General features: G+C 47.1%; 1 protein-coding gene across 1 annotated transcript in view; it reads left to right on the top strand.

Annotated features, from left to right (window-relative positions):
* Positions 1 to 23,468, top strand: part of LOC140395170 (G-protein coupled receptor 54-like) — a 72,203-nt gene extending 48,735 nt beyond the window's left edge. Inside the window, exons 3-5 of the mRNA XM_072482674.1 lie at positions 12,266 to 12,401; positions 14,684 to 14,922; positions 21,128 to 23,468. Coding sequence (XP_072338775.1) covers positions 12,266 to 12,401; positions 14,684 to 14,922; positions 21,128 to 21,484 — 732 coding nt within the window. The 3' untranslated portion in view covers positions 21,485 to 23,468. The remainder of the gene's footprint in view (positions 1 to 12,265; positions 12,402 to 14,683; positions 14,923 to 21,127) is intronic.
* Positions 23,469 to 26,180: the final 2,712 nt, after the last annotated feature.

Genomic DNA, 26,180 nt, shown 5'->3' on the forward strand with positions numbered 1-26,180 from the left:
GAGTAGGGAGGCAGTGCGACATATCTGCCAGATCATGGCGCACCTGACACCGTGGAGGAATGGGGGAGGACACCCGCTGTCAGTGGCCGTCCAGGTGATGGTCACCCTGAACCTTTACACCACAGAGCCCTTCCAGGTGCCGGGTGGGGGCCTGTCTGGGATCTCACAGACCTCGGTGTACAGATACATCCATGCCGTCACGGAGGCCCTATATGCCCAGTTGACACAATACATCCATTTCAATGTGGGCCGAGCCTACCCAGATGCCCAGGCAGCGGGGTTGGCCGACATGCCCCGGGTGGAAGGGGTGATCGACTGGGTGCATGTCATCCTATAAGTGCCTGCAGATAACAGCCCACTCTACACAAACCGAAAAGACTTCCACCTGTTGAATGTGCAGTTGATATCATGCATGTCTGCGCCTGATACCCAGGCATTGTGCAGGATACCTTCATCCTGGCACACTCGACAATTCCTGGCATGTTCGAGAAGACCCCCCCGGCTGGGTGACAGGGGTTATCTACTGCAGTCGTGGCTGATGACACCTATTCGGAAGCCACAGACCAACGCTGAGACCTGCTACAATGACGCCCATGCAGCGATCGAGCAGTGCTTTGGCATCCTGAAGGTGCGGTTCAGGTGCCTGGACCACTCTAGAGGAGCCCTCCAGTATGACTCTGAGAGGGTTGCCCACATCGTGGCGGCCTGCTGCATCCTCCACAACATCGCGCAGCAGAGGGGAGACGTGCTGGAGGAGGAGGATGGACACCAGGCCTCCTCCGACGAGGAGGATGAGGGAGAGAGTGAGGATGAGCAAGGGATGGGGCCTAGGCATGCACGGGAGACCGCATGACATGTGCGTCAGGGCCATCGCGCATGGGGCGCTCTGATTGTCTCCAGGTTCACCGAGTGGCCATGGTAACACTTTCCACCATCCACCGGGTGATCTCTGTATGCGAGCTGGCCATTCCATCACACGACACATGGTGCCATCTGATGCCTGGGGTGTTGGGGACGATCAGGGAGGAGGGTGGGGAGCCCAGCCCACCACACCCACAACGTCTGCCTATTTTCCATACCACCCACCACGTCCCCTCTCTGACCAAGTCCAGCCGACCCCACAGACCCACTTACAGAGCACCGAGGCAGGTTGTAAAAGTGTGAACAGGGACGGAATTCTCCGCAATCGGCACGATGTCCGCCGACAGGCGCCCAAAACGGCGCGAATCAGTCCGGCATCGTGCCACCCCAAAGGTGCGGAATCCTCCGCATCTTGAGCGGCTGAGCCCTAACCTTGAGGGACTAGGCCTGCGCCGGACTGATTTCCGCCCCGCCAGCTGGCGGGAAAGGCCTTTGGTGCCCCGCCAGCTGGCGCGGAAATGACTTTGCCGGGTGGCGCATGCGCGGGAGCGTTAGCGGCCGCTCACGGCATCCCCGCGTATGCGCAGTGGAGGGGCGTCTCTTCCGCCTCCGCCATGGTGGAGACCGTGGCGAAAGCGGAAGGAAAAGAGTGCCCCCACGTCACAGGCCCGCCCGCAGATCAGTGGGCCCCGATCGTGGGCCAGGCTAGGGGCCTCCAGGACCCCGGAGCCCGCCCACGCCACCTTGTCCCGCCGGTAAGAGAGGTGGTTTAATCCACGCCGACGGGACAGGCATTCCAGCAGCGGGACTTCCGGGCCGGAGAATCGCCAGTGGGGGGCCCGCCAACCGGCGCGGCGCGATTCCCACCCCCGCCGAATATCCAGTGCCGGAGAATTTGGCAACCGGCGGGGGCGGGATTCACGCCAGCCCCCGGCGATTCTCCAACCCGACGGGGGGTCGGAGAATCCCGCCCCAGGTGTTTAATGTGCACAAATATGTAGTTACGTGCCCAAGCCCCTATAACTAACCCGTGCCAACTTAACTGGTGTCTAACGTTCTGGCCTTACGGGCCCTAACGCTATAGCTAGGTGGTTAGCCAGATGGTACATCGCCTGCTGCGATGACCTGGGTCCCCGTTGGTGTCCGTATTCTGGGGCAACTGAGCCTGGATGGCCCGGCTGCTGCTCGGGTGTCCCAGGTGGCGTTGTGCTGCCCTGTTCTGACCACTGACCACCAGTTGCGCCATGGACGGAGGGGGTGGGGGGGGGGGAGACCATGGTGCTGCGTAGTTCCGGAATCTCCTCTGGGGGAGTCACGGGCACAGGCCCCATCACCTTCTCCTCGCTTGGGGTGCCAGATGTCCCCCGGGCTACTCCATCGGACAGGAGTGCGAGGGGAGCTATCCGCTAAGGCAGCCCCACCACCTGCCGCTGCCACTCCTGGAGGCCAACTCTGGTCTCAACCAGGGTCTGAATGCTCACGACCATGGAGTACAGGGAGTGGACCATCTCCGTCTGGGACTGTACCACTATCTTCTGAGTCTGTGACACATCAGTCAGTGACTGCTCCATTTCCCTCTGGGACTGAGTCACCTCGCTCGGTGTCTGCGCCACGTCGGCCAGCACTGGGGCAATGCCGCCAACATTCTCAGCCATGGCCCCCTTTGACTGGGCCACGCTCATAAGGACCACTACAATGTCTAGGTGGCTCTGGCACATGGTTGCCTGTGAGAGGGCCCTGTCCTGGGCCTCGGCCTGCTCAGAATGCCCCAGGCCTTGGACATGCTGATCCATAGGCAAACCCGCGCCGCCAATGCTTCGACCGCAGATGCCACCCAGGTGGTGTTGGCTCGGGTGGCATGCATGGTTGGCACCACCTCCTGCTTCTGCACGCGGTTGGACTCCTCCATCTGCTTGGTGCTCGCCGACAACCCCTCATGTAGTCGCTGGCTCTGCGACTGCATCTCCACATTCAATGGGACCGGCCGTTCCAGAAGCCCGAAACCCGTCTGGATGTCCCTGGGCAGTTTTCTCCTGCTCCCGGTGGTTATGGGCTGCCTTCTCCTGGGAGGGGCTGGGGGGGGGGAAGGGAGTGAAACAGAAAATGACAATGTTAGACAGTCCAACGCATGCAGCCCAGGGGTTGGGTAGCTGGTGGCCAGCATGTGGTGCAGGGTGGGGGTGCGCTCACTCTCCTGGTTGGGGGGGGGGGGGGGATGTGTGTGTGCAATGGGGATTGGTGCCGGGGCAGAGTGCTGCCTTCTCACCCTGGCTGCCCTGAGGAGGTCATGCAGTTTTATTACAGCACTGCAAGCCGGTTCGGAGGGTGTGGCACTGACTACCTCTGACACCTGCAACCAGGCAGGGCAAACGGCAGCAGCTGGCAGCCTCCTTCCAGGCCGGGTGGCCTGCCTCTCCTCCACTGCGTCCAGGAGGGACTTGAGCTCGGCACCTGTGAACCTTGGTGTCGTGGGTCTTGCTGCCATTTTATTGGATGGGATGGTGCGTGTGGGGAGTGAAGTGTGTATATGCGGCTGCAGCTTGTCAGCCTCCTGAGTGTCAATTGCGACCCTGCGAATCCGGCATCGTTTCTCATTGGAATCGATTGTGCTCCACGTGGCGCCGTTGTTAGCCCCTTAACAGTCGCTGAATCAGTCCAGGTGGGGTGCCAGTTTTGCTGTTGTGGAAGTCCATGGATCCGGCCCTGGCATCAACACTTAGTCTCAGGAACGAAGAATCCAGCCGAATAACTTTACACAATATCACTAATTTAAAGTTTCAAACAATCTTAACTTAACCACCTTCAGAGATAATTCTCCCCAAACTGTTCCACAACGCCTTCTAGATTTTAAGGTCTATAAAAATCCAATAACTTTTACAACGCAATGCTTTTACATCTCTTGGGACTGCTTCTGAGGTAAACTAGCAGTTTGCTTTTCAAATCAGGTTTCCTTCACATGCTACTTGCTGGGGGATAGCAGCTATTCCTGCTGTTGACTGAGATTGAAAAAAACAGCTCTCTTGCATAGGTTTCAGTATCTCCTAAAATACTTTTTTCCTCTGATCTCTCCCTTCTCTGACCTAATTTCCTTATAACTGCTCTCTCACTGACTTGGTTACTCGCATCTCTCTATTTTAGCTTTTAGAGTTTAAAAGAAAAGTAAACTCCCTTCATTAACCTTCCCGATGACACCTTTCCTTCTCACCTTGCATATTTTCTTTTGAATCCTTAACAACTTCTTCAAATCTATTCATGTTCTGCATCCATTTTCACTATATTGCCTTAGATAAACATCTGTTTGCAGGGTGGATAAGCTCATCAACGAACCAAATGCACTAGTTCCATTCATACACATACTTTCTCTGCTTTAATTATCTTACTCACTTACTCCCACAGTAACAATTTATAACCAGAACATTACCAGCAGAAAATATTCAAATTTCTTGTATTTCCCTGATATGTTTCAATGACAATGTTTACTGAAAATATTTTCCTTAGAGCAGCAGTGCTGCAGAATTTTCTCCTGAAGAATATTGGCTAACCTCTGATAATGGCCATGTGGCGCACAATTGACCTACGCTTATTCATTGTGCTGCAGTCAGCACAGTAAATTTGTGCTGTCTATTGGTTTACATTGGTGCTGTGTGCAGCCAGTGCTACCCACACTGACCATTGACTGCACACATCAGCAGGGGGCCCAATAACACAAATGGTTAGTGTCATGATATCCATATTAACATATCATGGTGCAATCACACATACACTGATGGACAGGTAGATGGACCAACCAACACACACACAACATCACAGCCAATCACCAGTGAGAGCACACGCACTATAAAACAGGGAACAGCACAATTCCCGCTGATTCTACCAGGAGATAGCTCAGAGCACAGAGCTCACAGCGTGCCACTCAGACATACACCATGTGTTGAGTGCCTCACTAAGATAGTGATAGGGCTGGGTCCACAGGTTAACTGGTGAAGTACGAACCACAGCCAGAAGTTAATAGTTATTATTGTACAGAATAATAAAACAGAGTTGTACCATCTACAACCGTGTTGGTTCGTTTGTGTATCGGAACACCCAACACGACAGTTAGCACTACTTAAAGGCAGACAGCATCTCTGAAAGAAGAGGTGCCTTGTGTTTGCAGGAAGTGGTGAAAGTCATTTGAAAATTGAATATGTGCTATGATATTTTGAGGAACTGTTGAACATGTGAGAAATGAAAAATGAAAATTGCTTATTGTCACAAGTAGGCTTCAAATGAAGTTACTGTGAAAAGCCCCTAGTCGCCACATTCCGGCGCCTGTTCGGGGAGGCTGCTGCGGGAATTGAACCGTGCTGCTGGCCTGCTTGGTCTGCTTTCAAAGCCAGCGATTTAGCCCAGTGTGCTAAACCAGCCCCATATGCTGGTTATGCCAAGCATAAGAGACAGCATATGCCAAGGTTTTCAAACCCTACATTGGAGGTCTTGATCGGAGAGCTAGAAAGGAAGAAAGATGCTCAATATCCACATGGGGTGGGGTTGTGGGCAGGATGTCCTCTAGACAGAAGCTTCGAAGGCAATGGGAAGAAGGAACAGATGTCAATGCCACAAATGTTTTTCCAAGAAAATAGATGGAGTGTCAGAGTTTAATGATGTCCCTTAAGTTGTCAAGGTGAGTGCCTCACCTTCAAATGTCATATCCTGCCAATTGTGACAGTTGCCTCATCCTGAGCATTATCCATCTACCAGCAATCGCCAGCAATCAGTACACAATCTACAGTTATTATGCTTTACCTCACCCTCACAGACTTAGCACTTTTGCAAGCCTTACACTCTCAAGTCACATCTCACACATTCTGGGAGATACTCAACCACATCACTCAAACACTCACTTCTTCTTTTTGTTGTGTCACAAGACCATCCCTTGTTATTATTCCATGCATGTTGAGGAAATCTAGGTGGCAGGAAGTTGGGTGCAGCGCTATAGAGAGATTTCCAGGCTGCACAAAGACTGACAGGAATAAAGGTACGAATGCCTCTTCTGTGGCCCCTAGGGCACTCATGAGACACTTCTTTCTTGTGGGAGAAGGTGGAAGTAATGGACATGAAATGGACAAGTAAATTTCAAGCCCCAAGGAGGAGATAGTGCGCACCACCTGAGGCTATGGACACCGGGGGACCTGAAATAGTCAATGATGAGGGAGGGGGGCACGATAGCACAGTGGGTAGCACTGTTGCTTCACAGCTCCAGGGTCCCAGGTTCAATTCCCGGCTTGGGTCACTGTCTGTGTGGAGTCTACACCTTCTCCCCGTGTCTGTGTGGGGTTTCCTCCAGGTGCTCCGGTTTCCTCCCACATGTCCCAGGAATCAAACCCTTGTCCCTGGCGCTCTGAAGCAACAATGCTAACCACTGTGCTACCATGCCGGCATATATTTTAGAGGCTACGATAAAGGAGGGATCTGCTTGTGGTGAGACGCAGAAAAAGTGTACAAGAGTCAGGAATGATAATGCAAGTTCACCAGCTGGTGAGGTCACACCCTAGTTATGCTGCAAATAAATCAGATTAAGACTATGATGGGCTAGGATGCAGAAGAAGGATATTGGAAAATGCTTGATGCACTCTAAAGCCCATCAGACATTGCACTTAAGGCAAACAGTGCACTCCCTGGAAGGAAAGTGGCTCCTGAACAGGCCAACGTTTTAAAAGCTTTTCTCACAACGATAATGCTGCTCGCAGGCTAAATAGTGCACAGCAAGTGTCCACCCTCGAGAGTACCAGCCGGCATCTCTAGCACCCCCAGCAGGGCCATGCTCAGTACTGGCTGCTACCGGGGCTGCAAACATCGCCAGGAAGAAGAGCAATGGAGATCCAGAAAGAGACTTTTGCACTTCGGTCCACTTGCCACTGTTCAGTGGTTTTATGGCCATGCAGGCTGACTGGTGTGCTTAATTGCCACTTAATTGGGCAGTTGAAGACCTTGGCATGTGAGAGTACCTTTAAGAAATGGGTGTTTATCAGTGATGTCAGAGTGTGGGTGGAGCTGGGCTGTCTGTCAGCTTTTTACTTTTGTTTTAGGCTGTTTGCTGCAGGATGTGTTTTAGTTTCGTTTTCAGAGCTGGATAGCTGCAGTCACAGCCAGAAGGTGTATGAGTTTCTCCCTGTAATCTAAAGACTATACATCGATCCTAGTGATTTAATACTAATAACAGTAGTGACTTTAACCTGATGTGCTTCTGGTAAAAGGTGTTTTAAGTCTTATGGATGTTAGAAGGAAAGCTTAAAGGATTACTTAGTGTTGTATACTTTGGGGGTTGTATTTGAATTAATGGTTGCTAAGATGTTCACTGTATGTTTTAAAAAGGTTAACTTGAGTTCATAGAATAAACATTGTTTTGTTTAAAAAAATACTTTTCCACTTCTGCTGTACCACTCCTGTAGAGTGGGCCATGTGCTACCCATACCACAATCTAGTAAAGGTTGTGGGTCAGGTGAACTCCATGATACACTTTGGGGTTCTCTAAACCCTGGCCCATAACAAATTGGGGGCTCGAAGGGGATAAATGTCTATCTATTGGATTGGCTTTGTGAACTTAAAGACAGTTATGGGTGACCATATTGTGGTTGCTTTTCAGGTGTGGTATTTTAGTTTAAGTAGGGAGTGTGCAATGGCCACCCCTGTGGGAAGGGTGCCACCTGCCCTCACCAACATGCCCCCCGCCCCGCCCCCCCCCCCCCGCCCCCGCCCGCCCGCCCGCCCGCCCGCCCGCCCCACATCCTTCATCGGGCCTACCTGACCGGTCCTGACTCCCCAGAGGCCGCTTACCAGACCGTGAGATGCATATTCATTGCTGGATCCGCCTCCTCCAGGTGCAGCTCCGGTAGTGACCACCGCCTTTGGTGGGGCTGTTGAGACACCAATCCTCTGATTGGACAGCAGGTCTTTGGGGTGGGTAGCCATCCTTAATAAGGATTTAATGGGTTGCTGCTGACAAAGTGCAGTCCCAGGCCACACTGAATGATGAAAGGGGGGATACCACTTCCCTGCCCTCACCTTTGGGCTTGCTGGCAGAACCCCTGTCATCTGGACTAAATTCAGACCTTTACTGCTTTTGAAAATTTCTATATGGATCACATTTAGAATATTTTGGCAAGAAGTATTCTTTAATGATCATTTTTATTTTTGATGTAATCAATTGCAAGGAGGTTTTTTAGATTGGAGAAACACCTGAGTTTAACAAAATGTGTTATTTATATAAAGTTGCCAGGGAATGTCTAATTATGAGTCTCTCACTTAATTTTCCAGAGCTAATCAGTTGTTGTCTAACTTGTAATTTTGTGAAGATATTGCTGGAGTACCTGCCAACAATGTAATAGTATTGGAAATTTAATCAACAGATAATGAAAAAGTCAAAAATCTAGGTGACGAGATAGGTTTTCAGTCGATGTCACAGTATATATGGAGCCAGCTAGTAATGATCAAACTTAATCACCTAAATTGAGTAATGTGATAATTAACTAGGTCTTTAAATCTTTACAACTGCTTCACTTGTCACATTTTCTATGAGCAACTGTGAAGAACAGACCCTGAGAAATTAGACTATTTATAGACTCCAAATGATCTGTAAAATAGAAGCATACATGTGATTAGTTAATGCTGTCAACTTGACATATATGAATACAGCTTATTTATGCTCTAAAAGATCTTGTGGCTTGTCCTTTATATGTAATTCCAGCCTTTAATAGAACTATAATCAAACCCAGAGTACAATGATACTCAAATTGGCAGGTTGTGACTCCTATCCCCCAGTTTCTAGCTTCAGCTATGTTTGTGAAAGGAAGAAGAGTTCTGCACATTGCAATGGCATCCTCTACTGCTTATCTGGAAAACAGCATTGGTTAGAGACCAGTCAATACATATAGCTCTCAGCAACTTCCTTCCCCATTGAATCAGTGAACAGTTGAAACATATGCCATAGAATTTCATAGAATTTACAGTGCAGAAGGAGGCCATTCAGCCCATCGTGTCTGCACCGGCTCTTGAAAAGAGCACCCTACCCAAGATCCACACCTCCACCCTATCCCCATAACCCAGTAACCCCACCCAACACTAAGGGCAATTTTGGACACTAAGGGCAATTTAGAATGGCCAATCCACCTAACCTGCACATCTTTGGACTGCGGGAGGAAACCGGAGCACCCGGAGGAAACCCACGCACACATGGGGAGGATGTGCAGACTCCGCACAGACGGTGACCCAAGCCGGAATCGAACCTGGGACCTTGGAGCTGTGAAGCAATTGTGCTAACCACAATGCTACCGTGCTGCCCTATGGAGAGAGAATGTATGAGATCTATGTTAGTGTCCTTCCTTTTTAATTATCTTTGCTCCCATTTCTTTTGTTTTATTTTATTAGTTTTGGTCCGTGAACACGTAATCAGAATGCTCCCTCAAGCAGTGGACTTAGGGCGCAATCCAACGGCCACGCTGTGCCAGAAAAGCAGCTCGCGGCGGCACAGCGTGGCCTATGAAAGCTGGGAGACCCCACTCCCAGGATCTACCTGGATCGCCACGCCTCACAAGATCCAATGTGATCTTGCAAGACATTGCGATGTAAATCGTGCCCATTGTGGGCGGGACCACGTTTTGGGAAATCTGCATATTAGAGTGAGGCTAATGTGCAGATTCCTGAAGTACCTGAGGCTTTGGGATTTATCCCCTTTGCCTCAGAGACCTCGGGCGGTCCCCACGAATGGGAACCAGACAGAATGGCATCTGTGGGGGTCTCCCAAAGGATTGGCAGCCCCCCCAGCCTTTGAGCAGGGTGGTGCCCTGGCACTGCTGCTGCCAGCTTAGCACTCTGACAGTGCCAGCTAGCATAGACGTTGACAGGGTGCTAAGTTGGCACTGCCAAGCTGGGGGCTCCTCCCATAATGCGCTTGAGCTGGGGGAAAGGTCGGGGATCATTTCTGGGGCCTTGGAGATTCAAACGCCAGAGATAGTGTTCTGGCTGACACCAGTCAGTGATTGGTTCCTGCGGGATGCTTCCGAGAGAGCTTGTCAGATGTGATTAGACCTTGGATGAAGGATGAACTCTTTCTCTCCATTTCTCTGCTGAAGTAAAGGACTGCTTTATTGTTCTCTTTTATTTCTGATGTAAAGGACTGCTTTATTGTTTGAAAACCTGAGTGCCTGGCATATCTTTACCATATATTTGAAATGATCTTGAATTTACAAAGAGAGTAGTCGGCCTCGCTAGAGAAAACCCTCTCAAGCTTAGAAGGAAGAAGCATCAAAGTGAAAGCTTGAACTCCTGAAAGACTTTAACCGAAAACCATCGTATGCATTGGAGATCTTTTACCCATATTGCTTTATCATCATTTTTCGTCCCTCTCCACCACCCTTTCTCTCTATGTGTGTGTGTATATATGGTGAGTTGGAAAGATGGGTGTTAGGTAAGGGGTATTAGGCAGTCAGTTGCATTTTTGACAGTTTAATTATATTATTGTTAAATAATAAAAGGTTATTTGTGTTAAATTTTCAAATCTGGTGACTGCAGTTTAGTGGGCTCAGCCAAGGTGTCGGGTACTTTAAAATAACATCTAATTTCACTTGTATTGTGACTCCGTGTCAAGTGGGGCTGGAATTGACTGTGCACTAGCCCAGGGGGTTGTCACATCTAGTTGACCCCAGAGAAGTAGTCGTGCAGTAACTATAATTTTCCTGAATGTCTCTGGGTTGGGGAGGTAAAAATCAACTCACATTCCTACTTCTGATCATTATCCTGTTACTACCAACTAGAAAGTGGATGTTAAATGAGGACAAAATTGTGCTTTATTGCGATGCCCATCATGATTGAATACCCTACCAATGCTCAGTGTCATGATACATTTAAATAGTAAGTATATTCCTAGCAAACGGAAGAAACATGAATTTAATTGATACCGGAAACTTGGAACTATGAACTAAGTTTGGATATGAGTTCCTCAATCCAGACAGATGTATGCATTGTGTTAACTAATAGAAAAGTTTCCTCTTTGTTAGTAAAGCGAATGTGTACAGCAACCAACAATTTTGCAGAACATTCTTTATCTGGGAACTTTTACTTCACTGGAGCTACAAAAATATATTGGCCTGAATTTTCACTCCTGAGTGAGGAGTGCAGAGTCAAGAACATTTCCAACTCTGCAAACCCCATTTGGGAGAAAGTGGCCTGGGTGGTTTGATTTTTGTTCTCAGGGTGAAGGTGTTAATGGGAGTTCGGCCCTCTATTCCCAGAAAGAGTTTGGAGTCAGCAGCAAGGACTTTCGGGTATGGAGGAGGTCTGTGAGAAAGACCTGCCTTGATAATCTGGAATTTGAAAAAAGCAGTCCTCCAGCCCACACACCCACACACTCCTTCAACCCGCCATGCACTTCCCATGCCTCATCCATGCCACCCCAAGCCTCCTCATGCCCCCTACACACCACCATGGCCCTCATACCCTACATGCCACCTCATGTCCTACAGGCCACCTCATGTCCCTGCTCCCTATTTCCCCTCGTACCTTGCCTGCTAACCTATGCCCCTCTACCCATCACCCATGATCCATCATTCTCTATGTGCCAACCCATGCTCTTACACCCTCCATGCCAACTCACCTAGTATCTATTATGGAAAGACCTCAGAGCCCATACATAGATTAAATAAAACAAAGTTCTAAAGGTGGGATTTTACAGCCCTTCCCGACTTCAGGATCTTCTTGTCCCGCTGAAGTTGACCTTCATGGCGGGGTCAGTGAGCATTGCAAGACAATGTAGACTTTGGCGGGACTGGAAGATTTTGCTAGTGGCCCCTGGTGACTGCCTCAGCCAAGGGAGCGACTGTCACGTGGGCAGAGGGGCTGGAAGAACCTGGTCTGAGTGTCTATTACAGACTTTATTTTTTTTAATGGTTCTCATTCTTAAATTCTCGTTGACTACATTTACATTCCTTCAACTACATAATTGTGGATAGGGTGGACAGGAAAGACTTGTCTCCCCAGCTGAGGGGTCAATTACTGGGGGGCATAGATTTAAGGTGATTGGTAGAAGGATTAGAGTGGACATGAGGACATCTGGAATAAACTGTCGAAGTTGGTGCTTGAGGCTGAAATGCTCTACCTGGATCTGCATCTGAAGTGCTGTAACCTGCAAGGCTATAGACCAAGTGCCGGGAAGTGGGATTAAAATTAATGCGACTTTCTTTTTTCTCTCTTTTGCCCAGCACTGGATTGTGGGTTTGGACAAATGATTACCGGTGAATTTCAAGTTTGTTTAGAATAATTCACTCACTGCCTTTACTCACTCAGCATTGCACAGTTCACACAGACCCACCGGTATAAATATTTTCTGTTTGGTTTGTATTTTTCAAAAATGCACTCTGTGTCTTTGCAGGTATCAGTGCAGGCAACATGCGTTACATTGACTGCAATGAGCATAGATAGGTGGTATGTGACAGTATATCCACTCAGATCCCTGAGGCAGAGAACACCTCGGGTGGCTATGGCTGTCAGTCTTGGGATATGGATTGGTAAGTGAAAACATCAAGGCCAAAAATGCTAAAAGGGCGTTATTAAGGGAATATTTGGTTAGTATTTTTTCAGAGGATGCACATTCAGTCTACATACACCAAAAAAAGATTTTCTTTACAGAAAACAATATTCTGATAACAATAACAACTGGTTCATTAATGTACTTCAGGAAAGTGTAATTGACATTCCACAATTTTAACTCTACTAATTTAACAGTTAAAATGTAACTTAAATTTTTGCAACCATTGCAACCAAACAAATGTGGGTGATAAATCAATCTTTTCCCAAGTCAAACAACTTAATACAACTTGCTATTTATTCTTATCAAATATCAACATTAACCTTCTAGATGGGGGTTAATCTTGAGAAAATGTAGAATTGAATTGCAAGATAAGATCGTGGCTTAAATTTTACCTGTACTTGGAAGAGTGTGACAGCGGTTGGGAAAAGGGGTTTTCTATTTTAAGTCGGGGTGACCATTAAAAACTACGCCGTAATCTTCTGAAAACCAAGGTTGCTGAGGTGGTGGGCTGAATCAGAGCCCACCCCGCCACTGCGATGTTGTGGCATCTGCTCCTTGCCATTTTCTTCTAAGAGGCTCACAATAAGGCAGAAGAAGCCACTCTTGGGTCCGGTGGCTTCCACTCTGTTTTTCCTACCCGCTATGCGACTCTGCCAAACAATGAGAAATCTCTGCCCTTTTGTTTTTCAAAAGTGGGGGCACCATTTCTAAAGGCCATCCCAGTGCAAAGATGCAAAGATGTACACCAGGGACCCCCCCCACCCCCATTCCCCCCCCCCTGCCCCCGGCCCCCATGAACTCCCTCCACACTAGGGGCAGTGCCCAAACATTAGCAGGGGGCAGTGTATAGGTAATGCCCGGGCATCACCCTCTCCCTCCTAAGCAATGCACTCATTTGAGCTCCTCTGGGAGATCTACTTGCAAGGTTCATGTCGTGGTCGACCAGTCGTAATTCATGGCCCTTATGCCGACATGAATGGATTTCCTTACGGGGCGGGATGATTCAAACGTCGAAGGCTGATAATAATGTGTAAATGTATTATAATAATGTTCCCGATGTTGAACACCGGGATTTCTGTTAAGTCACTGGCAGGACACAGGGATATCTGTGTCACACTTTTACATTGGCGCAGGAATAAACCCATGGGGCTGGATTCTCCATTCCTGAGTCTAAGTGCTGACACCAACAGAGATCCATGGAGTTTCATGTCAGAAAAAGCAATGCCACTCCCGCACCGATTCCGCTATCGGTGAGGGGCTAGCACCGGCGCCACGTGGAACACCAGCAGAACACACAAAAAATGGTGTGGGAATCGCTGGGTCCATGATGGACACTCGCTGGGCTGACAAACTGCAGCCGTGCTCACACTATACACCCCCCACATACACACAAATCGCGGCCGAAAGGTTGTGCTGGACCACCCATATGGCTGATGGGTCGGCTGGGACCAGAGAGCACCCAGGGGGGTGCTCCGGTGGGATGGGGGGGGGGGGGGTCACCTATACGACCCAGGGCACTGGTTTCTAGCAGGCTGTCAGTGGAATCCCAAAAGAGACCGATCCCGAGTGACGCAGTGCCTCTTATCCTTCTCCTTTTTCGCACCCTTTGGGCGGTGCTAACTTCGGATCCAATGGATCGATAGGGTCTCGATCACCCTAATCGATTCTGGCCAATTAGGGGCAGGTATCTCGATGGCTGGGCGGCCCTAGTTACCATTGTCCCAAGTACGTATGCCTTTCCAAAGAAGGGGAAGCGGCGCCGGTGAGTCTGCTACTGTTGCTATTCCTTGATTTGAGTCTATTGTTCTGGGGAAATCGGTGATTGACCTTTAACAGGTGCAAGTTTCAGTTCGGTCTGGTTTTCCTTTGCACAATACACAGGTGCTGTGTACTTTCTGTGTCCCAACTTGACCACAATTCCCATTATCCTTTGCGGGCAGCCATTTTAGATGGCCACACATGCTCTTTAAGACACTCTATAAAGTTCACCTCTGTGAAGAAATTTTTAGTCAACTCTTCCTAATCTTTCCTTCTATGGATTTTTTTTGCCAGATAAGTACCTTGGGATATGCTTCCATGTTAAAGTGGCTATAAATGTAAATTGCTGCACAATTGATTCTATTGGCTCGTATTGACATTTAATTAAAATAATAATGAATTTTCGTCATGAAATGATAAAAATAACTATTGGAAACTCTGTAAAATGAGATATAAATTATACTTTTATATGAAATGATGGCCTCTTCTGATCTACTGCAGGGTCTTTTATTGTGTCCATACCGGTGGCTTTGTATCAGAAAATTCAAAACGGATACTGGTTTGGGCCCCAGGTCTACTGCAGTGAATCTTTCCCTTCAGCTTCACATGAGAAGGCCTTCATTTTACATAACTTCTTAGCTGTCTATCTTCTCCCATTGATCACGATCTGTGTGTCTTATACTGCCATGCTGCATCAAATGGGGCGACCAGCTGTGGAACCCATTGACAATAACTACCAGGTAGAATTTATTTATGTGTACTCCATTAATTTAAAGGAAACCCCCCGTGCTTCGAATTGCTTATAAATAGGGCCAGAGGAAATCGACTAGTTGAGCTAAATTATATTTTTTGGGATAAATCTTTACTTGCAAATATTTTCCCAAGTGATCAAGTGAATAAATATGCCAATACATGACACGACAAAGAAATAAAGCATTTACTAAAGTGCATGAAGCTGCTTATAGAAAATTCCTGCTTTTCGTTTGGACATCAAGTGTGACTTGCTGTTTTTCTGCATTGAGAGCGAGTGGAAGAATCTGAATGATGGAAGGGAATCAAGGAGAAAGAGGAGAAATTAGAAAGAGTGCAATATCGGATGAGATGGAGGAAGGAAGGAAAAGTGGACAAAATAGTTTGCTTTTTTCATGTAATGCTCACAGAAATTATTTTCTTTAAACTCATACTGATGAATATTATTTTTAGTTCAGTTAGAGAAATATACATAATTATGGCCTAGATTTGCATATCACAATCATTTTAACACTTACAGTAGCTAATTAGAATAAGTGATTAAAATTCACCGTAAAATATGTCTATCAGAACATCTAGACTAAAGATTCTTGAGTCTTATCCCACTCTAAAATTAAATCAGAAATATTTCATCTTGTTACAGTTCCACTTTTGCTGCAGTCCTCAAAGGATCAGTTTTGACTAAGGATAAAATGAGTTGCTTCAAAATTTTTTTAAAAATCATCAGCAACACAAATTTACACTGTAACTCTGTAACAGGCATGTGGTTCTTTCCAGCTAATTCTTCTTTCTGTGCACTGGCTGCCCAATTTTATTCCAAACTTACTCAACCAGTTACAAAACATAAATAATCCGGGGAACACGCTCCCCAGCTCAGTTTTACAGCCTGTACAGGCTTTTCCCCATTTTCACCCCGTGCCCCCCTCCCCCCGCGATGAACAGCTCCTCAAGCATAGCCGCGAACAATCCCCACCTTGTCTCAAAGCCCACTGCCGAGCCACTCAGTTCATACTTGATTTTCTCCAACCAGAGGAAGTCATACAGGTCCCCTAGCCAGGCCGCCACCCCGGGTGGCGTTGCCGACCGCCTGGCAATCAGAAAGGCAAAGGCCACGACATCGGCCTTCCTCCCCTCCATCAGTTTCTCCGATATCTCAAAGATAGCTACCATAGGAACCTCCAGCCAGTGTGGCGTATGGTCCAAAATTACTATCCCTGCGTGCTCTGCCCCCACCACTCCCACCAGTACCTTACGTCTCACCACAAAAAAGTCAATTCTGGAGTATAGCTTATATACGTGCAGAAGGAGTACTCTCCCCCACTCTCCCGAATTCTTAAAACGCCACGGGTCTACCATGCCCTTCCTTTCCATAAACCCTCCCAGCTCCTTCACCATCCGCGACCTTTCCATTGACCTGGGGCTCAACCTGTCCACCCTCGGCTCCAACACACAGTTAAAATCTCCGCCCATAATCAACTGAAGCGTGGCCAATTCTGGAATCGCTCCCAACAACCCCCTCACAAACCCCAAATCATCCCAATTTGGTGTGTATACATTCACCAACACCACCAGCGTCTGTTTCAACAGCCCACTCACCATCACATTTCATAGAATTTACAGTGCAGAACGAGGCCATTCAGCCCATCCAGTCTGCACCGGCTCTTTGAAAGAGCACCCTACCCAAGTCCACACCTCCACCCTATCCACATAACCCAGTAACCCCACCCAACACTAAGGGCAATTTTGGACACTAAGGGCAATTTAGCATGGCCAATCCACCTAACCTGCACATCTTTGGATTGTGGGAGGAAACCGGAGCACCCGGAGGAAACCCACGCACACACGGGGAGAACATGCAGACTCCGCACAGACAGTGACCCAAGCCGGGAATCGAACCTGGGACCCTGGAGCTGTGAAGCAATTGTGCTAACCACCATGCTACCATGCTGCCCCATATCTCCCACCTGGGTCCCTCACCTCCTTCGCACTCACGAACCCCATCTTTTTACTGAACAAAATAGCCACACCCCCGACTTCGAGTCAAATCCCGAGTGGAATACCTGACCCAACCATCCCTTTCTCAACCTGACCTGGTCTTTCACGCAGAGGTGCGCCTCCTCAAAAACAAAGGGTGGTGGTTGATGGGAAATGTTCAGACTGGAGTCCAGTTACTAGTGGTGTACCACAAGGACCTGTTTTGGGGCCACTGCTGTTTGTCATTTTTATAAATGACCTGGAGGAGGGCGTAGAAGGATGGGTGAGTAAATTTGCAGATGACACTAAAGTCGGTGGAGTTGTGGACAGTGCGGAAGGATGTTACAAGGTACAGAGGGACATAGATAAGCTGCAGCGCTGGGCTGAGAGGTGGCAAATGGAGTTTAATGCAGAAAAGTGTGAGGTGATTCATTTTGAAAGAATAACAGGAAGACTGAGTACTGGGCTAATGGTAAGATTCTTGGCAGTGTGGATGAGCAGAGAGATCTCGGTGTACATGTACATAGATCCCTGAAAGTTGCCACCCAGGTTGAGAGGGTTGTTAAGAAGGCGTACGATGTGTTAGCTTTTATTGGTAGAGGGATTGAGTTTAGGAGCCATGAGGACATGTTGCAGCTATACAACACTCTGGTGCGGCCGCATTTGGAGTATTGCGTGCAATTCTGGCCGCCGCATTATAGGAAGGATGTGGAAGCATTGGAAAGGGTGCAGAGGAGATTTACCAGAATGTTGCCTGGTATGGAGGGAAGATCTTATGAGGAAAGGCTGAGGGACTTGAGGCTGTTTTCGTTAGAGATAAGAAGGTTAAGAGGTGACTTAATTGAGGCATACAAGATGATCAGAGGATTGGATAGGGTGGACAGTGAGAGCCTTTTTCCTCGGATGGTGATGTCTAGCACGAGGGGACATACCTTTAAATTGAGGGGAGATATATATAAGACAGATGTCAGAGGTAGGTTCTTTACTCAGAGAGTAGTAAGGGCGTGGAATGCCCTGCCTGCAACAGTAGTGGACTCGCCAACACTAAGGACATTCAAATGGTCATTGGATAGACATATGGACAATAAGGGAATAGTGTAGATGGGCTTTAGAGTGGTTTCACAGGTCGGCGCAACATCGAGGGCTGAAGGGCCTGTACTGCGCTGTAATGTTCTATGTTCCTGCAAATAGACCACCCCCGCCTTCAAACTCGTACGGTGCGCAAAGACCCGAGATCACTTCACCCACCCATTGAGCCCTTGCACGTTCTACGTTATAACCCTTACCAGAGGCGTACGCCTCCATTCCCCTCTACCGTCCGCCAACTTCCTCTTTCGGCTCTCTCCCCTTTAATTTTGACCTGTACCGGGCCCATCCAAGATGGCCCCCTTCTCCGCCCCTGACCACGCTTCTCCAGCTCTGCCACGTTGCATCTCTGATGCACGATCAATTGCACAGAGACGAGAGTTGAATACAACTGAGGCTTTATTACTCTAAGATGTGTGGCCTCCTACAGCAGCTGGCGAAATGGCTGCTGTATAGGGAGCACACATATTTATACTCCGCCTACTGGGCGGAGCCAGCAGGCAGCGACTACCCCCGTACCTGTAGTACAGGGCCTTACCACACATCTCCTAATATATACAACAGTGGTGATTACCACAATCTCCCCCCGCCCCCCTCTGTCTCCCCCCCGCCCCCCTCTGTATCCCTCCTGCTCCCTCCTTCCCCTCTCCCTCGGTCATCCCTTGCGGCCGTCTCCTCCACCTAATTTCCGTTCACCAGCATTACCTGCCAGCATGGCAACTCCTGCCTGAAGGCTCCTCCTACTAACCCCTCCATCCCTCCCACCACCCTCCTCTTTGATCTGTGTAAAAGGCTCCATGTGGACCTCCCCCTCCCCCATCTCCACCCAAACAAAGATACATCCAAAACTACAGGTTGGATCCTCAAAAAAAAAACCCCCGCCACAGTCAGCAAGAGGGGGGGGGGGGTGGTGGTGGAAACAGCTGTCCCCTTACAAACCTATTACCCCAACAACAAATAATCGACCCAATAAGATCCCTCCACCTGGAATGAAGCAGAATACCTCCTCCCCCACCCTCCATCCCTCACTCTACACGTATCTTCCGGACTCCATATTGCCGGCTCCTCCAGCTCCCAATAAAGTTCAGGGCCGGGATTCTCTGAAATCGCGGCTAAATGTTGACGCCGGCGTAAACACCAGAGTGGAACCATATGGGAACCATGTCGGCAGGAACTCGGCCGGTCGACCGCGGAGAATTGCCGCGGGGGCCTCTTTCAACGGCCCCCGACCGGCGCCACATCGACCATGCGCGCGACTGGCACCGAAGCTCCGGTCGCTGGAGAATCGCGGCCTGGCGTCGGACCGGCATCGCGGGCTTGGAGAATCGGGCTCTGAGCCGACATGGGCTCGGAGAATCCCAGCCCCGTTCTCCCCCAGTTTGTGCTCTTTAATGAAGTCATTGGCCGACTCTGGGGCTTCAAAGTAACATTCCCAGCCTTCATAGGTCACCCACAGTTTTGCCGGGTACAACACCCCGAACCTGATCTGACATTGATAAAGCACCACCTTGGCCCTGTTAAATCGTGCACGCCGTTTTGCCAGTTCAGCTCCAATGTCCTGGTATATTCGGACTTTGCCCCCCTCCCATTCACAATTCCGTTTCTCCCTTGATCTTTGCCTTTTCCACAAACTTGTGGAGCCTTATGATCACCACCCACGGCGGCTCCCCTGCTCTTAGCTGCTGTCTTAGAACCTGTGCACCATATCCACCTCTGGGGCCGTGTCCAGCACCTCCCTGCCACCAGCCCTGCCAAAAACCCGAGACGTACCTCGTGGCACTCGTGCCTTCCACTCCTTCAGGCAGGCCGACGATGCATAGGTTCTGTCTTCTAGACCTGTTCTCTTGCTTTTCTACCTTTGCTCTTAACGTTTGTAAAGGTTCTCCAAGAGCCCGACCTCCACCTCCAATGCCACCACCTGATCACTATGGTCCGACGTCACCCTCTCCATCTCCCGGATCTGCGACTCCTGTGCCTCCAAACATTTCTCAACCCTTTCCATCGAACCCTTCGGAGTGCCACAGCCCCTTCAATGGCTTTCGATCGGTCCTTCTGTGTCTCTTTTCTTTGTTGACGGAACTCTACCCTGATGAAGGCCATCAACTGCTCCATCTGAGGCTTCCCAACCTGCACTGGCACTTCTCCCTCCACCATCTTTCCAATAGCTGCTGCCACAAGTCTCTTCCAGCTCCTTGGCCTGGTCTTCCACCTTCTTCTGCCGGGTCTGGCAACCAGCAGACATGCCACACCCGGGGGGAACCTCTCCTCCAACTTTCAACTGCATTTTCCCGTCACTCCTTCTCCCGTTTTCAGCCACAAAGAGCTTGTTTCTAACCCTTCGAGCAAGAGCTGCCCTGTGTGCGAACACTCACACCATGGCTGTCACCGGATGTCCTGCTTGCTGCCTCTTGTCCAGCTTGGACCAACTCCCGTTTACCCATCTGCCATGTTCACTGACCTACACTGCTTCCCAGTTAAGCAACTCCTCAATCCTAAAATGCTCATCCTTGTTTTCAAATCCTCCCCATGGTTTCACCCCACCCTAACTCTTTAATCTCCTCCAACCCTTTAATTCTCTGAGACATCTACGCTCCTCCAAATCTGGTCTCTTGAGCATCCAAAGTTGCACCAATTGCAACCGTATCTTTAACTGCTAGGGTCCTAAGTTCTGGAATTCACTGCTTAACTCTCTCTGCACCTCTGCTTCTTTTTCCACTTTTTAGACAGCCTATTTTTTTGACTCAGCCTTTGGCCACCTTCCCTAATATCTTATATGGCTTAATGTTAATTTTTTTGTTTGATATTGTCCCTTTAGGCATTTTACAGTGTTAAAGGTGTTATATGAAGTTGTTATTATTGTTGTGGATTAAAGGGGTGGCGAACGCTTTCTTGCAGACAGCAGGCCAAAGGGACATGTAAGAATGAATGAGCCAACTCAGAGTTTTGCTGGGCTGCCTTTGAGAGGTCAGGGAATATTTGTGCAGAACTTTCCATCAGAATTAAATACAATCCTGAATAGTGTAGATTGTAAAGAGTCTGTGGAAGAATAGGGTTGATGGATTGGCCAATCTTTTCTCATCCCATGCTTTCATATGTTTCCATGTTCTGATCACAGACAACAATTGTATTTTGCAGGTGCAACTTCTTGCTGAAAGATCAGAGGCCATGCGCACAAAGATCTCCAGGATGTTGGCAGTTATGGTCCTTCTCTTTGCTATCTGCTGGGGTCCCATCCAGTTATACATCCTTTTCCAATCTTTCCTTCCAAACTTTAACAGGAATTACTACACATACAAAGTCAAGATCTGGGCTCATTGCATGTCCTACACAAATTCCTCCATCAATCCCATAATATATGCATTTATGGGAGACAACTTCAGAAAATCGTTCAAGAAGGCATTCCCATTCATCTTCAAACAAAGAGTTGGGAACACAAACAGTGGAAATGCTGCTGGCAACACAGAGATGCATTTTGTTTCATCTGGAACATAAGAAAATTGCGCATTTTGAGATGTGTTACTTTAATATTGAAAATATTTCAGTTGATTCAGGAGGATATAATGTGATAGGGAGAGTTCATATCAAATGTATGTTAACATTGTATTCTATTTGGTTAAGTGCCAGGCAACCATTAACTGAGCCTTTCAAACTTTAGTTTAGTGGGTGAGTCGTTGATCCTACACAACCTGGAATGACAGCAACATCAGCCTGCTTACATATAAAAAGACTTATCATTCATACCATTGATGGATTTTAAAAAACGTATTGTATAGGCCCTTGCAGTCTGGCATCCCTGGTGGCTTTGGGACTAAATGTCCCATACCATGTATAACTGAGGTATTAAATACAGGAAGGCCCTTGGATTCGTTCCTGGACTTTGCTGAGGTAGATGGTATCTGTCAGGTTCATCATGAGAGTTCGCCTCAGGACCCGTGGTCTTTGAACTCTTGTTGCTATCCACTGGATTAGGCACATGACTGATGTCCCTTGAGTTTCAACAGCCTACTGACACTTATGCTCTTAGTGCCTCCAGCTGAAGGTAATGAGCATCCCGGGTAGTAAGGCAAAGAAATCTTTTGACTCTTGTGGGATTTTGACCCTACGTCGTCATTTTGGGCATAAAATCCTGGCCTGTGTCTTTTTCAGCCCCAGATCTTCAATGTGCAGTAAATAAAAACCACTCCACTGATGTCTAAGGGATTTTGCATGCCCTGCTCCCTACGCCACCAGGGAATGCGCCGCGAAGGGTTGCCATTGGAGGACTGGAAGATCCTGCTGGTGGGAAAGCTGGAAGTTCAGGCTGAATCATCAGTAGAGTGCTATGTGTGTCGCACAGTTCCATCCAGCCTATCCTATACCCTCCCAAACAAATAATTCAAGAGACAGCTGCAGGATTTGATGAGAAATAAAGTGGTAATAACTTTGCAGGTCAAGAAGAAAGAATGATCTTTAATTTATGTACACCTTTTATGACCTCAGAACATCCAAAGCACGTCACAGAAAATTAAATATTCTTAAATTATAGTCATAGTTATGATTAGAAAATACTTCCTCTCCTGATCTCTATCCATTTTGGATGTGTCATTTTGTCCATAGCAAGGTCCCACAAACAGTAATGTGATAATGACCCGAGCAGCTGATTTAGTGATGTTGGTTAAAGACCCCAAACACTGGGCAGCACGGTGGGGCAGTGGTTAGCAATGCTGTCTCACGGCGCCAAAATCCCCGGTTTGATCCGGCTCTGGGTCACTGTCCTTATGGACAGTGACGGCCGTGTTTGAGTGGGGTTCGCCCCCACAACACAAAGATGTGCATGGTAGTTGGATTGGCCATGCTAAACTTGCCCCTCAATTGGAAAAAATGAATAGGGTGCTCCAAATTTAAAAAAAGACTCCAAACACCAGAAATCTCAGCCCTTCTTCAGATTGTGGATTTCCTCCGGGTGCTCCAGTTTCCTCCCACAAGTCCTGAAAGATGTGCTGTTAGGTAATTTGGACATTCTGAATTCTCCCTCCATGTACCCAAACAGGCGCCGGAATGTGGCGACTAAGGGCTTTCCACAGTAACTTTATTGCAGTATTAATGTCTACTTGTGACAATAAAAGATTATTAATTAAAATATACTGTCAGGGGATCTTTTGCAACTGCTTGAAAGGGTAGGCAGACTCTCAGTTTAACATCTCATCTGCACCCTTAGTACTGAAGCACCAGCCTGGATGATCATAATTTTCTGTCTCGGAGGCAAGAGTGCTACCTACTCTCTAAGCCATGCCTAACATGTAGAAAACAGTTCTGTCCTTTCTTTGTCTATAAACAGAAAATGACTAGTTATATTTAATATATGTGTATCTTGGTACATGTTGTGTTCGGTACAATAATAGACATGAAGCATGATTTTTGTGTTAATCTTGCAAATATATTCATTGGATGTTTTGTTGCATAACATGATTCAGAGATTAAAAGGGGTTTTAAAATCTCTTGTTGCACATTCAATGCATTCTACAGTGAAGTAAATTATGGCTCAAATAGAAAAAATAGCTGTCTTACTGACCAATGCAGGCTTGAAGGATTCAAGATTCCATTGTTGAAAATTGTTGAGTTATCTGACCCAATTCAAGCTGGCAGTAAAATTCTCTAAAAACCTTCGTGCGAAAAGCTAAGAAGGGGTAAGTTCAGGAAGTGTTTCCTCTTCTGCTCTCTGTCCATTGTTTGTGGATGTCAGATGGAGCAAGGATCAGATTTACTATGCTACCCTTGTGCACCCGGTCAACTAGACTGCCAGCATTCACCATCTTTCAAAATGTCTGGTGGTTATTCGTAGTATAACCAGAGAATTATGGAAAGGAGTCACCATAGAGTTAGATATTGCACCTATTGTCTCAATTTCTTACAGAATCATAAGATTTTACAGCACAGGAGGTCATGTGACCTATCATGCCTGTGGAATTTCTTTTAAAAAACTATCCATTTAGTTCACTCACCCACCCTAACCCTTTTTCAAATTTGATCTTGCCTGAACTTTAAGGATACATAGGTAAATAAGTATATTGGCAGCATTGAACAATGGATATCTTTGATGAGGAAAACCTGTGACTGAGGTAACAATAATAATATTATTAGGATGACAGCTTCAATCTGTTCTTTGTGAATGTTTTCCATTTTTCAAACAGTAAGAAACATTGTAAATATTTATAATATGGAAAACTATTTCTGCACTGCATGCAATTGGCTCAATTAACATTCCAAGTTCTGTTGTTGTGTTGTAGTTGGGGATATCTAGGCTGTTTTGTTCATTATTTGATTATAATTTCAATGATTGTACAAGTTACACAATGTAAAGAAAACCTAGCTTTTAATTTGTTCAGTACAGTAATATCCTTTTATAAATAATTTTAGCTAGTGAATAAAATCATGTGCTGAATATATTTTACAAATTTTTATGTTTAGATATGGGCCATGCCGTGAAAAAATATATTTGTGATTTAAGATGCCCAGGTTCACCCCACTAAATTAATACTAAAAGGCATTGAGCTAGGATTATCTGTGCCAGGGAGAAAATGTGAGTTCACATGATGCAGTAAGTTCAAAGGGTGGTCTTCTTGTTTAAAGCATGTCCCACTTACAAGTTATTAAGGGGATACAGTATTAACAATCTTTACATTACAATTCCTCATGTAAATATCTGACATGAAAATATTTGTGTTAAGTGAATAGTAATGGAAAATTCAAATTTTATCTCAGGTTTATCTTGAATGTGTCAACATCTCTGGTAAAAATAGCAGAGAATTGTTTTATAAATATGTTAGGTTCATGTTAACCAATATGGGTAACACTAATTTCTAGGCTAAGATTTTTATAACTGTGTAATATATGGAACATCTTCGCAAGATAATGAGTCACTAGTAGACAGGGAACACATTGTGGTCCATCTTACTTCATCCAACCAGAACAATCCTAAACTCTCTCCATTGCGCCATTAAATCAGTTCTTAAATGATTCTGGAATTCTCATTTCCAGCGCTAAATTTACTCTGAAGATGATCAATATCTATTTAAGAATGGAATTGAAGGGCGACATGGTGGCAAGCACCGATGCCTGCGGCGCTGAGGACCTGAGTTCGATCCCGGCTCCGGGTCACTGTCTGTGTGGTGTTTGCACATTCTCCCCGTGTCTGCGTGGGTTTCACCCCCACAACCCAAAGATGTGCAGGTTAGGTGGATTGCTCATGCAAATTGCCCCTTAATTGGAAAAACAAAATTGGGTACTCTAAATGTATTTCAAAAAAAATAATGGAATTGAAAGCTACCAGGATAGGCATAAATAAGAAAATATAATCTGAAACATAGAGATGAATTTACCAGGCCTTCTGATGGTGGGCTTGGGGGTTGAGAAAATATTGTGGAGCCGCATCTGGATGGCTTCCCAGTGCATTCCTGTTGCCAGGGAACTATCCTGGGACAGGCTGGGTAGTAGATCAGCTGTCTACCCCACAAGGGTAAGCAGCCAATTAACATTGTTAATTCCCCAATTAGGGGCAATCTTGTGGCCACATAAACCTTTTGTCTACAAAGATCACCAGCTTAGTGAAGGCAGCCTCTTTGTGGAAGGCAGGGGAATCATCAGAACCAGAGGAGCCATGCCCCAATGATGAGGCCACAGATCAGAATGACCTCACCTATGGCCAAATGAGCCACCCAGAGGGGCTCCTTCTAATTCATGGAGTCTACCAACTTTGCCCATCAGAATTTTAAATTTAAATGCATGCCTCTTAAGGTGTCTCCATAATGGTTGCCAAGGTGCCTCAGCAGTGCACACCCAGTGAGGCTGCTGAGGCTCCAGAACTGCCAGTCCTCCGATTGGGCCGCTGCATGGGAGCCCTTCGTAGAGCAGGAAGCATATTGGCAGACAATTAGGAGGCCACCTCCTGGATGATTGCTGAGCCTGTTACTGAAACTCAGGATGAATCACTTGTGAAATGCAACTTGTCAAAATTTATATTACTGATTTAGACTTTGGAATGAAAACATGATTTCTAAGTTTGTAGATGACACCCAAATTGTGAGTTATCATTAATACCGAGGAAGACTGCAACAACTGACAAGAAGATGTTCATAAACTTGGAAATAATTGGAACATTAATTTAAATATGGATAAATGTAAGGTGCATTTTGGCAAGAAAAATAAGTGG

The sequence above is a fragment of the Scyliorhinus torazame genome, chromosome 18, assembly GCF_047496885.1.
Source record: "Scyliorhinus torazame isolate Kashiwa2021f chromosome 18, sScyTor2.1, whole genome shotgun sequence".
Taxonomy (NCBI): Eukaryota; Metazoa; Chordata; class Chondrichthyes; order Carcharhiniformes; family Scyliorhinidae; genus Scyliorhinus; species Scyliorhinus torazame.